The sequence below is a fragment of the Pholcus phalangioides genome, unplaced genomic scaffold (assembly GCF_987345545.1).
Source record: "Pholcus phalangioides strain wild (caught in Gottingen) unplaced genomic scaffold, Ppha-v1.0 ptg000015l_1, whole genome shotgun sequence".
Lineage (NCBI taxonomy): Eukaryota > Metazoa > Arthropoda > Arachnida > Araneae > Pholcidae > Pholcus > Pholcus phalangioides.
In genome coordinates, this window is record NW_028301608.1 from 32,502,161 (window position 1) to 32,515,722 (window position 13,562).

Sequence of the window (13,562 nt, forward strand, 5' to 3'; positions counted from 1 at the left end):
GTTCATGTGTATAAAGTAAGTCCCGCTTATAACGTTCTCACTAAGAACATTTTCCCGCTTAGTACGACTTATTTTCTATCAAGATTTCTCGTTTAAATTGATTTTCCGCTTACAACGTTTTCCATAACGGTTTATGAAAAACGTCCACTGTAAGCCTATAACACAGAACAGAAGCTTTGATGCACTTTATTGCTGAATGTGAAATCAAATTGAAAGATGACAAATCATTAACATTATTGGGAAAGTAGTGAGATGAAATCTCTACTAGTGAAATTAATTAGTGAAAATTCTGAATTCAAGAACAAGAATTTCAGTATTAGTGTAAATTCGTAACTAGTTAACGAAATGATTTCGATATAAATAAAAATTCAGTAATAATGGAAGAAGTCATTTCTCAAATATAATGTAAATTCTGAATTAATGAAGGAAATAATTTCAGAAATAGTGATAGGAATAATTTCAAAACAAACAAAAATTCAGAATTAACACAGAAGTCTTCAATAATTCAGCTTCCGCCCTATTGGCCCACGAATTGAGGCACCATTGGAGATTCAAGGAAGTCTGAAAAAAGTTTCATCTTTTGAAACTCCGATAAGATCATTTCATCTCGCTTTGAAAACTATAAAATGAATAGTTAATTTGAAATAGAGAAATATGTCAAAGAAGTCAGACAATTGAGGGCATTCCCCCCCCCCCCCCGCGCATCTTATTTTACTCGGGCCTTCCAGAAATCATGTCTATTTACAGTCGAATCCTGTTTTAATGAATACCGTTATAGTGAAAATCCAGTTGTAACGAAAACGTTCCTAATCATTAAATACGTTTACAATGGAACAATGTATTGAAAATTCCGATATTGCGAAATGAAGAATCCGTTATAACGAATTTCAAAACAAGTTTCTGAAAATCAACAAGGGAGTTGAAAACGTTCCATAAATGATCTCGTAAAATCGATTTCAGAGAATTAACTTGTTGGGGAAATAAGGGTTATTCTACTATGGCTTGTGGGGGTGGATGTATTTCAACCAATACCATGCGTGCAAAAAAATATAAAATCTGTCGTAAGCCACGGAATGTTTCATGAATCTACGCGTCGGAATGTTTCATATTTCTTCTGTTTCAAAATGAGTGGGCCCTGAAAGAAAACACTTTTTGATTAGGGAAAAACTTACGATCATTTCTGAAGTAGATGCATGAGTAAATGAAAATAATGTGGCATTCATTTAAAATACGGCATGTCCCCATCTACTCTTTCAAAATTTTTGAAAAATCTAACCGAGTTGTAATTGCAAATTGAAATAGCAGTTATAGGATAAAAGACAAGACTTTCTCTCTCAAATTTTCAAGATGTGGATGTAGCTGTCTTTACAGGACATTTGTTCAAGACCTTTCTAGAAACGTACATGGTTTCAGGATATTCATTCTCGAAATGTGCCAGTTACCAGCCCACTCGTATGAAAAAATGCTTTGGAATTTGCATGTGCTTTTGGATGCGAAATCTTTCAAGCATTGCACGCGTTTGAGCATGCATATACTGTATAAGAATTTGCAGTTCTCTCCGCTTCTCTCTATTTCTCTCTCTCTCTCTCTCTCTCTCTCTCTCTCTCTCCGCAGTACTTGTACAGAAATTTAAAAAGAAATTGCGGATTATTTGCCTTAAATATGTTAAGTAAGTAAAGCTTACCCAAAAAAATTTCAACGCCTAATTGATTTGAGTAATTTTTGAAATTTAACTTCATTCTTTTCATTATCTAGAACAGCGGTTCCCAACCTGGGGTGCGAGAAAGCATTTTTGTGGGTGCGAGATGAAAAAAAAATTACAACATGATGACTGATTATCCAGGAAAATTAAAATGATAATTAAAATTGAATTTCTCGATTTTCCTGAAAAAATATGAATTAAACCAATGTTCCGACGCCTCATCTTCTGACTTTTGCTGACAAAAATGGCACATATGAATTTTGCGTTGTAAAAGTTTCTTTTCCGATTAGCGATTCGTGGTTTGTTTACATTGGTACCTCGTGTTATTAGCATGTTGTACGTAACGGTCGTGAACGCACATTATTAAGGAAAAACGTCAAAAAATTCAGGCGTGTCAAAGAAACATTAATTTATAGTTTTGTGGCTGGAATCAATAAGTGAAGAACTATTTGTAATTACTTTTTTTTTTTTTTAGTTTCGTTTTGGAATTAATTTTCAAAAAAATGAAGCCAAAGTTAAATATTAGTCATAGCCAAAAAGGCATTAAGCAATGAGTAAAAGAATTCATAGAAATTAGTTAATTATGGATAATTAATCAATTTCACAAAAAAAGCCCTGAATTTTCTAACAGAAAAACGTATTATCCAAGGGAGTGCGGGGAGAAAATAAAGTTTGGGAACCACTGATCTAAAACATAGTTTCCCAAACTTCTGTTCCATCACCCCATTCTGAAGAAGGGGGGGTTGACTTGAATTCGCCCCCCCCCAATTCAACCCGTAAGATCCTGTACTAAATCCAAAGCGTCTGCCGCCCCCTGGACCCTTCCATCGCCCCCCGATGTTGCCCACTTTGGAAAACACTGATCTTAGAACGTAAATAAGCAATTTTTTCCTTATAATCGAATTCCGCTTCAACGAATTTTTTTTTAACGAATGTTAAAAAATTCGTAAAATCTGAAATTCCTTTGTAATGAAGTTTTTTTGACAACGAAGTGACTTCTTCATTTCCTTGAAGTTTGTTATAACGGGATCCGACTGTAGTATGATAAAAAGAGGAACGCCTTTTATATGTTTACAAATTAATTTTATTATGCGGCACATTTTAATGTATTTTCTTTTTCTTTTATTCGTAGGCTCATATTTCAACGCACGATGGTCGTCGGACGAATTCACCTTCTCACAGGAATGGGGAGGCCAGTGCCCTGTTCAGGAAGCGCAGCGGGTCCGCAAATGACCCGCCTGTTAAGCGTCGAGACAATTTTTCGGATTCGCACATTTTCAGACCCCACAAGGAGGTAAAATGATGTGAATATGAATGTGATATGAATGTGAATATGAAATTCATGTAAATATGAATGTGAAATATAATTATATGTTACAGTAAATGTTTAATAAATAAGAGATTATGCATAATCACTGGTTATTACGCAGTCACCGGATTTATCACATTTACCGTCATGGCCTCCACATCCTGGAACAGGGCCCCCAGGCTGGGACCTTTTGCGGGTCGACTAGACTTTCACGGGCCCTTTTATGATGAATTCATATATCGTAAAAAAACGAAAAAGTTGAGAATCGTTCCGGGCCTCTGGGCGGAAATGGAAATTATTTGTTTTCAAAAATTCCAAAAGAATTTATTTCAGTAATTCTGGAATTATTTCTTTCATCAAGTCTGAATTCCTATCAATTTGTTGGAGAATTACTTCTTTCACATTTATTATAATTATTTTCCTTCCGAAATTATTTCTTCCACATATTCTAGATTTTTTTTTTTTCGTTTATTCGAGAATTATTTCTTTAATTTATCCTAGAATTAATCGTTTTTGAATGTTTTCAAGCATTTGCGGAAAATGATCGGTGGGCCTCAACAGAAAGCTTGGCCAAATGCAGCTCGCGGGCCATGCGTTTAAGACCCCTATAATACAGAGGGGGCGGTGAAAACATAATCTGGCAATGTTTTTCCATAGTAAGTATGTGAATTGGAATGCTAGTACTTTCAGCCAGGAAAAATGCCCTAGAGCAGTAGTCCTTAACTAATTGTCCTCGAAAAGGCTTCACGGGAGAAGGAAGGGGCTTAGTTTGGATAAGAAAACAATTAAGTGATTGTTTTTTTTTTAATTATTCTGTGCTGAATATTATTTTGTAAAGGGGTTCGGGGTCTTCATCTTATTGGCACAAAGTGTCCATGGTTGAGAATACCTGCCCTTTAGGCACGGGTGCCTACAAGATAGTCTGGCTCGTCCTCTACCCCCCCCCCCTTTTGACCATGTTTCATTTCTGTAGTCCCCAAATCCAAGTAACGAGATTATTTTACAAATTAAATGGATTTCTTTACCGTCGCTTTCCCACTCACTTTGTTTTTGCGATGTGCCCCCCCCCCTTTTAAATGTCTCAGGACTACGAAGTGGGTTATGCGGCTCCAGGTAGAGAAAAATGTACATAAATATAACGTATTTTAGAGTGAATTTTGTACGTTACATATTCCTTGAAAACACAATTTCGGAATGCAGATTGGGAGAGAAGGTAAACACACAAGATACTTTTGACAAAAATCTTTCGTGAGCCGTATGGCTGGTGATTGTGCACCTCTGGCTATTAACATTTTTTTTTTTACTTTAACATTATAAATTTATCGGAAAATACATTATCCAAAAAGCAAAGAGCTCAGAAAAAACTCTAGCTTACAGACCCTACTCAAAGATGTGTGGGTTTCATGTTTCTGGTCACTTCCTTTAATGAGTAATTTTAGCCAGCCAAGGCCTGATATGATCAATAAAGTCTAAATTCATCTGAATTAATCATCATTATTGACATTTTATCCATCGGCTTTATTTAAAATGTGTTTCTCTTTTTTTTTTCTTCCAAAAGGTTCGAGAAGATGACGCGGGAAAACTATCGGCCGGGTTCTCGTGTAGTTTCTGCAGCGAAAATGAATTTCTAACTTTGGCTTCCTTAGAGAATCACGTCCAGCAGTTCCACATCACGGCTCCGTCAGACACTGGACGCTCCGACCCGGATTCTCGTGGCTCGCAACAGAACGAATCGTCTCAATGTCCTCGGGACACTTATGACTGCGAGTATTGCAATACCAAGTTCAACACCGTGCAAGCGCTACAGAGACATACTTTAGCTGAGCATAGTTTAACGAACAACGAAGATGCAGTAGAAGAGGAGAAAAACTGTCGTAGCAAGTCTTCGTCGTCACTCACTACCGATGAGATTCTTCCACCGAAACCCGATTTCGGTGGAGGAGCTGTTCCTACTACTCCTAGGGACCCCACTGACAAGAAACCTCATCACGCAAAGACGAGAAGCCTAAGTCCGCGGCAGCACAGTTTCATGGCAGACATGCCCGTGTACAGTGCAAGCATGCCTCACTTCCCTATCCCTGGTACGTTGCTCTGCAGCCAGTGCAGCGCTGCTTTTGCTGACTTTGAATCTTTCCGGACGCATCTGAAGAGTCACTTGGATGCTGTCGTCAAAGTGTTCAACTGTAACGAGTGCGACGGTGAATTTTCTTCCGAGGACATGCTGAGTGAACATGTCACCAATCACTATTTGGTGATGAGCACAGAATATGGTTGTCAGTGTTGCCCAAGGTTATTCTCGAAACCGGACCAGTTACAAAAACATCTCATGGACATACACGCCCATCAGTTATACCGGTGCTCCCTGTGCAAAGAGGTATTCGATTCGAAGGTCGGCATCCAGGTGCACTTTGCGGTTCGACACAGCAATGAGTGTCGCATGTACAAGTGTTCGTCATGCAGTTCTGTGTTCAGATCCGAACTTGAATTCCAGTTCCACGTTCGAACTGTTCATCTGTCTAAAGCTCATCATCCTTTCAGGTGCTTCCTGTGTGACACGCTGTTCTCTTCGGAGATGCAGTTGCAAGTGCATCTGCAAGAACACAAGAAGCCGTATCCTTGCATGTACTGCTGCGAGGCATTTCACATTGAATATCTTCTCGATAAGCATATTCAAGAAGCACACTCCGGTGAAGTCATTTCCAATGGTAATAATGGGTCGGAGGGGATACAGAACTTGAGCTTGAAATCGAACTCTGAAAGCGTCGATAGGTTCACTTCAGGTAATAAGCAAGCACGCTGCGACATATGTGACGCTGCCTTTGCATCTGATTCGTCTCTGAATCTGCACAGGAAACAAGTGCACAACATTCGAACAACCGGTACGCAAAAACCGGGACAAGCTACCTTAAGTTTATTCTGTGCTTATTGCAACGAGTCTTGTAAATCTAGGACTGAGCTGGAGAACCACATGAAAGCGCACACCGTGAGTCCTACAAAACACAAGTGCAACATTTGCGACGAGGTATGTCCGTCCGTTGCCACTCTGGCGGAGCACAAACTTTCCCATTGCAAGATTGTGACCGGAAACACGTGCGTCGTTTGCCACATGGTCCTGAAATCCAAAGAGGACTTTTACTGCCATCTGAAGCAACACAATGCGCAGGGTTTACCATCTCCGTGTGTCGTGTGCCGGCAAACAGTCGTGTCCGATGTCGAGGTGCAAGTTCACGCCAATTACCATCTGAAAACTACCGAACCTCAGTACTCATGTTGCGTGTGTGGACAACAGAGCACAATACAGCAGCTCATAATCACCGGTACCCAAGACAGCCATTCCTACATGTGTAAGAACTGTTTCCACGCCAAAGGAGAGGATATCTTGAGGTGCATGGAATGTCTCGTCAAATTCGAGACCTTCGCCGACCTCAGGAAACACATGCTCGCCCATCGTAAAACCTACCAGTGTATAAAGTGCCAGATGTCGTTCGAATCCGAAGCCGCCATCCAAGTGCACGTCGCTTCTCACGTCCTACAAGAAGGTACTAACCATCTCTGCCGTCTATGCTCACGAATATTTGATTCACCTGCGAAGCTTCAGTGCCATTTGATAGAGCACACCTTCGAAGGGTGCTCCAGTTACTCTTGCTACATGTGTAGCGCGGTTTTCACGTCGCCAGCAGTAATCCAACAACATATGTTGGAGCACGGACTCGACTCTAAGCCTTACGAGTGCTGCCAATGCCACCAGAAATTTTTCTTCAGGACAGAATTAGACAATCACAAGTTCACCCACCAGAAGATATTCGGTGGATTCCCCGATGATTCGTGTCACTGCGCCGAGTGCGAAAGATTATTCCCAAACATTCTCGAACTTCGAAATCATCTCTGCAAAAGAGATCAGAAAGTCAACGGAATTCAGTGCCCCCTATGTCCTGAGATCCTCGAAACGCCCACTGAATTGCAACACCATCACTTCAGGCTCCACAGCCTAGAGCCGATGGACACAAGTGAAAGCGTTTTTCCGTGCAGAGAGTGCGACAAAGTGTTCTACTCTAAAGACGGTCTCGAAAATCACCTCGAAACGCACCATCAGGAATCGAGGTTAAACTGTTCCGACTGTGACAAACAGTTCACTTCGTCCAAGGAGTACAACGTCCATTTGCGAGTCCACGCGGGGGACAAACCCTACGAGTACACTGTCTGTAACAAACGATTCGCCAGGAAGGAGAACAAGAAGCTTCACATGAAGCTGCACAATGGAGAGAAACCTTTCACTTGCCCGCACTGCAGGAGAACGTTTTCGAAAAAATGTCACGTGAAAGAACACATGAGAGTCCACATAACTTCGACGACATTCTCGTGCGATCTCTGTACCGAGACTTTCGCTTCCATAAACGCCCTTCGGTGCCACCTCATGGATGCCCACAAGAAAGAATTCGAGCACTGTTGCTCTGTATGCGGTGACGTGTTCGAGAACCTCCAGGAACTCGAGCACCACATGAACGCTGAGCACGATGTGCGTACGTCAAACAGCTGCGATGACTCCTCACCCACCGATGACATGTCCGAATCATCCCTTGGACAGAGCTACACTTCACTCGACAGCAAGGACACTGAAAGTAGCATCTCAAGTATAAGCAGTGCTGCCGGTGGTGCTGGTGGTACCGGTACCAACACCAGAGAATCTCCAGTTTCTGAATGTGGTGATATCATTGTCAAATGAAAATATGCTCGAGTGTTTCAAAGCCTTATAACAAGACAAAATAACGAGTTCCTGATACCCTTGTACATGACTGTTTTTGTGTCTCATATTTTGATATATTATATTATTATTATTATATTTTGATTCTTTCGATCGTTTGAAAGTACAAAAGTTTGATGATGATGGTTGTTAAATAAGGTGCTCTTCCCCTTGCATGGTTCAAAGTTACTTACTTTCGATATATATTCATGTACACACATTTAATTGCCTGTATATACCAAGATAAGACTACAATGTTGCCCACATCTTTATCTCCATTCTCCGCTCCTTAAAGCAGGGATCTTCACTTTTTAAATCACGAGCATCGTTTATGTGCCTAGTTACCCACCCACCATCAAGAAAGCACCCAAATGACAAGAGTCTAGCATAAATGCTCAAACTTGAATTAGTACGATGCCACGTAACACTTCAATGATATTTTTGACTAAATGGTCTGCTCAATAATCCTCGAGATCACGAAATACTGGGGAAACATTTAGAAATTTTGGGATCTTCAGTGAGTGCTATGGTGCTCGCGCAAACAGGTTGAAGGTGCCTGTTTTAAAGAGTTGAAGAATGTTAACTTTTAAATAAGTTATCCCGATGGATTTATAGATTGAAATATTCGCAGAGATAGAAAATCTTGAGTATAAACATGACCGTACCGTTTTCTTTAGGGCAATGGTACTAAAACTTTTGTCAATTTCGGCCCCAGTCCACATTTTTACCTTCGACTCCTTAGAATAGTCTGACAAAGAACCGCTTCAAAGCACCGGATAGACGCAAATCAATGTCACCAGCTTCGTGCCACTAAGACACGCAGAACATTTTGAGAACCACTGCTGTAGAATAGTGGTAAGCTCACGAATTAGGGATACATAAATTTCGTATTTACGAAATAACCGCGATAAATGCGGAATTCACGAAATAAATGCGATAAATGCGAAATTCACCAATTTTGACTATACAACATTATATTGCTGTTTTTCTCAATAAATATGAAGACGATTACTCCAGCATAAGTTTCTAAAAAAATACGTTTTCGACAATGAAATTCTAGCTCCTAAAATATGGGTTCAGTTGACTCGTTTCTGTAGGAAAATTATGCTAATCAACAATTTTGAGAGAATCAAACTTTCCATTCGCACATGTTTTGTGGAGTAAGTTAATAGATTTGAAATCTTTCGTGCTCAAATTTTAAGGGTATTTTTACGAAAAATAAATTGACAAATGAGTAGAGTCTCGCTTAGCCGACATAAACGGGCCGGCAGAACGTCGGATAATACAGAGGTTAAGGAAAAGCCTATTAAAAGTTAAACTATGTTATAATTTTGCACATTACGAACCTAATAATCATGTTTACAGCAAAACAACAGAAAAATTTCAGTGAGAAAATGAACTTACAGTTGCAGAATATTTTGAAGCTAAATACAGTACTTGAAAAGTTCAGTCCTGTGATGATTTAAAAAACATTTTGATCGTAGTTTGCTTTCTCCTGACGAGTGTTGTTTCTTCGCTGCCAAATCTCGTCATCTTTGCAGCAAAATTATGTCGATTCCTGTAGATTCTTCTTGTTGCTCAATGTACTTAATTGCAGTTTCTAGAGCCTTAACTACGTCGTTATGTGAAATTCTGAAAGCTCAACCGTTGGTGCTTGATCTTTTTTTTGCGGTGGGACGTCGGATAATACGGAAGGTCGGATAAACGAGACTACTCTATGTTGAAATTGATGAACGGCATAGTATTCTGCTGAAGACACAGCAGCAGAAAAGAGTTAAAATAAATGCACTATACACGTGACATCCAACCAGTGTCGTCTTAATGCATGGGTCTGACCGAGCACGGCCCAGAAACCTCAAGTGCAGAGGGGGCCTCAGAACAATCATTTTAGCCGAGGGCCTATGATATGCTTTTTTTAAATATATTTTATTTATTTTTTTAAATTTTTATTTTTTGCGAAAAATTAAATTATTTTTTGTGAATAAATGCGAAATTTATGATTAAAAAAAATTTTTTTTGCGAAATTTACGTATCCCTATTATCAATATTTCTAACTCACATAATATGAACACCCATAACCACTGGTGTACGCGGGCGTGGATTGAGGGGGAGGGGGATCATTCAATCGAGATTACTTTTTGATATCGAAACGAGACATTTATCCGATTGGTGACCAAAAGTAAGCTAAATTACCGATCTACGTATCCCCACAATCAGAACAGAAGGTTGCCGATTCGGGCCCAAATACGCGACACGTAGTCAGCCAAAATGAAGCCGAAGTCATTGCCTTTCCTAGCTTTGCTTTGCGTCATGCAGCAACACTAATTTGAGTTGCAATGTGAAACATTTTCCATCAACTTAATGCTGTGTCCCACAATCGACTGATGGTTTTCAAAATAAGATAGCAAGAAAACGGCGACAGATATTAACGTAATTTTCGCGGAATTTAAATGTGCAAAGTCAAGAATTCAAGATACGTCATTCATGTTGCAAGGGCATGCATGTATAGTTATCAAAATTAACTTTTTATACTGACACCGAGTGCCCAAAACCAAATTAGAAAGTTGTTTCCCTGTCTCTCCTAAGGCCAACAAAAAAAATTCCACATTTCTAAGTGCAATATATCTCAGTGAATATTGCACTTGAAACGTGGAAACATTTTTGTTAGCATCAGGAGAGATACGGCAATGGCTTTCTTATTGGGTTTTCGGGTGTCCGTATAAAAAGTTAATTTTTTTTATTTTAGTAACAATACGTCCCTTAGCGCAACATGAACTCCTAACTTCACACATTTATATTCCGCGAGAACGACTGTCACAGTTTTCTTGCTATCCCATTTTGAAAACATCAGGAAATAGTGTAACACCACTCTGTATTGAATTTAATCGATTCTTTGCGATTTTTCTTTCAAAAAAAAAACAAAAAAAAACGGGCATTTATCTTATAGAAGTATAGGATCTCTAAAGTATGGAATAACCGTACTATATAAATACGATCTCCTATTAGCATAGGCAGGCAGAATTAATTATATAGTTGTTGTTTTTTTCATCGAAAACAGCTTATCTCTAATTATCTACGTTAATAACTTACGCATTTCTTTATATATTAACTTACATGGGGCCCCTGAAGCTGAAGATCCCCGAGGTTGCCAGCTTAGTCACGGTTGCTCAGCTATACATACGCACCATACGAGGTTACCGATTCTGGTGGCATTCTCTTATACGAAAAGAACAGTTAATTCCAGCATTATCAATTTTCAGAATTATCTTCATTGTTTTTTTTAAGAGATTCTTTCCATTTCATCAATTATCATAAAATGTCAAAATCTTTTGAAAATAATTTTCCTCTAATCTTCTAAAATTGATTAATTCCCATTATCTTCTAAAATGCATTCGTAATACACATAACTCTAAACAAGAAATCGACATATCGGTGTATAATACTCGAATTTTTACTTCTATGCTACATTTCTACTTCAACCATTGTTTGTGAATTTAGATATATTTTTTAAATGCAATTTACATTCTTTCTCTCATGTGTTATTTCTCTTCTTTTTTATTGTTAATCATTTCTTTGAGATACTCCCTTTTTTTTTCTTTTTACTAATTTATGTGTTCTCGATATTTGTATGTGAATCAAACCAGATGAATTTATTACGTTCTTGTCTATATAAATATTTATATTATGATATAACGACGAATGTACACAGTTTATATGAATAAAGAAATATATATTATATACAGAAACAAATTCGTCGATTTACTATACATCCTCATTAGAAAATAAAAGGAATTGGAAGAGTGGGGAGGGGACTCCATAAGACATCCTCTTATTGATATGGGACCCATCCGGAGCCTTCGTGATTTTTTCCCTCTTACGAACGGTAAGAAGGGAAAAAACGAACATCACGAAGGTCCGACCGAACCCATCCATTCAGCCAGGGCCCCAACTAGATACTCTGTCAGTCGGTGCAAGCACGCATTTTGGCAGCCCTGTCTGGTCCAGCGCCAAGGGCAACAGACCCACCGGCTCTTCTCCCCCCCTCCCCATCCATTTCCAAAGGATGTTTTCGTGAGTTCAATCCCCGTCAGAATTTTATCCTAAACCAGAAACATTCACTTCGGAATGACGAGAATTTGGTGCTCCAAGCTCTTTGTGAATGCTTTGTGAGAGAAGAAACGATTTGAAATTCGCTGATGACCCTCGAAATAAAAATTACTTACATAAAAAAAACTGACACACACACATTGCTGTTTTCCATTTCCAGGTTTGCGTGAGATAGATGGCAGCACTAAACACATAAAACAAAGTAACACTCAGACATACGCGAACACGTGAAAGAATCAAACACTTACGGCGAGTGCCAATTTTCTGAAAAATATTTACTATACTTGTTCGAAATCATAGCATTAACTGTAGGTCCCCTTATGGGGAGGTTGACAGATTTCTATCAATGGGCACCGGATTGTTTGTACGAAATCAAAAGAGCAACATTGTTCTATCCCCACGGGCAGTTTACTAACGTGTCAGTTGTGCGGAAATGTGAGTGAATCAGTGCCGTTTTAACGCATGGTCCCACCTGTTCAACGAAAAATGTGGTTGAAATTTTCTGGAGTGAGCGTGTATAATTTTTCAAGGAGGGCCTCAGAAACATCACTTAGCCAGGAAGCCCATAATGGTCTTGAGACGGCACTGGCGTGTATACCTAATAGCATTAGCGTACGCAAAGTTGGGGTTTCGGGAAGAAAAAATTTTTTTATTTTGCAGGAAAAGAAAAGATAACCCCCTCCTTGAGAAGAAAAAAATTGAAACCCCCCCTTGAGAAAATTCTGCGTACGCCTATGCCTAATAGTATCAGTACGTATCTACGTATTGTTCCAGAATTTTTTTAGTGCTGGCATCTGCAATCCGAATCGAGAGTGAAGTGCAATGAATAAATATTTCTACTGTTGTAGGTCCAACGTCACACAACAAATCTAAAACCATGCCCGAGTCAAAGTGCGTGGTGACTTTAACTAGTCAACCCGACTGAGTCAAAGTGGCAAGAGCGTCTTAAAAGGGATGAGACAGCCCTTACTACATTTTATATAGCACTGGTCAAGGCCGCAACTAGATGCTTGGTCAGTCGGGACAAGCACGCATTTTGCGCCTCCTTGTAATGTTGAAGGTATTTGAAAAATGGTGAAATTTGCGCTCCCTCTGGTCTGGCACCCGGGGCATCAGACCCACTTGTCCCACCCCAGTTGCGGCCCTGGCATCATCACTGTATTTTCCTGGGTCAAAGGACCTGGACGAAGAGGAGGAGAGTGTTAAGTCTCACCAGAGAGGAATAGGCCTACAATGGTACAATTATTCAATCATTACGTTTCAATCATAGTTTGAAAAATTTACGACAGATAGCAGCACTATAACAAGCATTACACAGAAACAAACTTCACGGTTAGGTTCACGGCACATACGCGCATATTTTCCAGCATGGTCCAGGTCTTCTTCGACCACCTGCTAAAATCTGTTCATTTAGACAGAACAGTGGGCCATGATCTAATTAGGTAGGGTCGTAACTAAGATTTCCGCCGCCCGAGGCAAACATAATTTTGCCACCCTCTCTCTCTCTCTCCACAACTTTAAAATTCAATAATTCTATAACGGTTCTTTGTTCCCACTTAAACCTGCCACCCATTAAATTTTTCCACAAGGGCAGTTGCCCCCCCCCTCCACCCACCACCTCTAGTTCCGGCCCTCGATTTCGAGGAGGGGATTATTCGCTTTTAACACATTTTTTTCCAAAATCTTGGCCCCAGTGTCCCGAT

At 39.6% G+C, this 13,562-nt stretch overlaps 1 protein-coding gene across 1 annotated transcript in view; it reads left to right on the forward strand.

Annotated features, from left to right (window-relative positions):
• Positions 1-11,451, forward strand: part of LOC149075834 (zinc finger protein 423-like) — a 122,396-nt gene extending 110,945 nt beyond the window's left edge. Inside the window, exons 5-6 of the mRNA XM_089242150.1 lie at positions 2,835-2,996; positions 4,570-11,451. Coding sequence (XP_089098276.1) covers positions 2,835-2,996; positions 4,570-7,734 — 3,327 coding nt within the window. The 3' untranslated portion in view covers positions 7,735-11,451. The remainder of the gene's footprint in view (positions 1-2,834; positions 2,997-4,569) is intronic.
• The last annotated feature ends 2,111 nt before the right edge of the window (positions 11,452-13,562 follow it).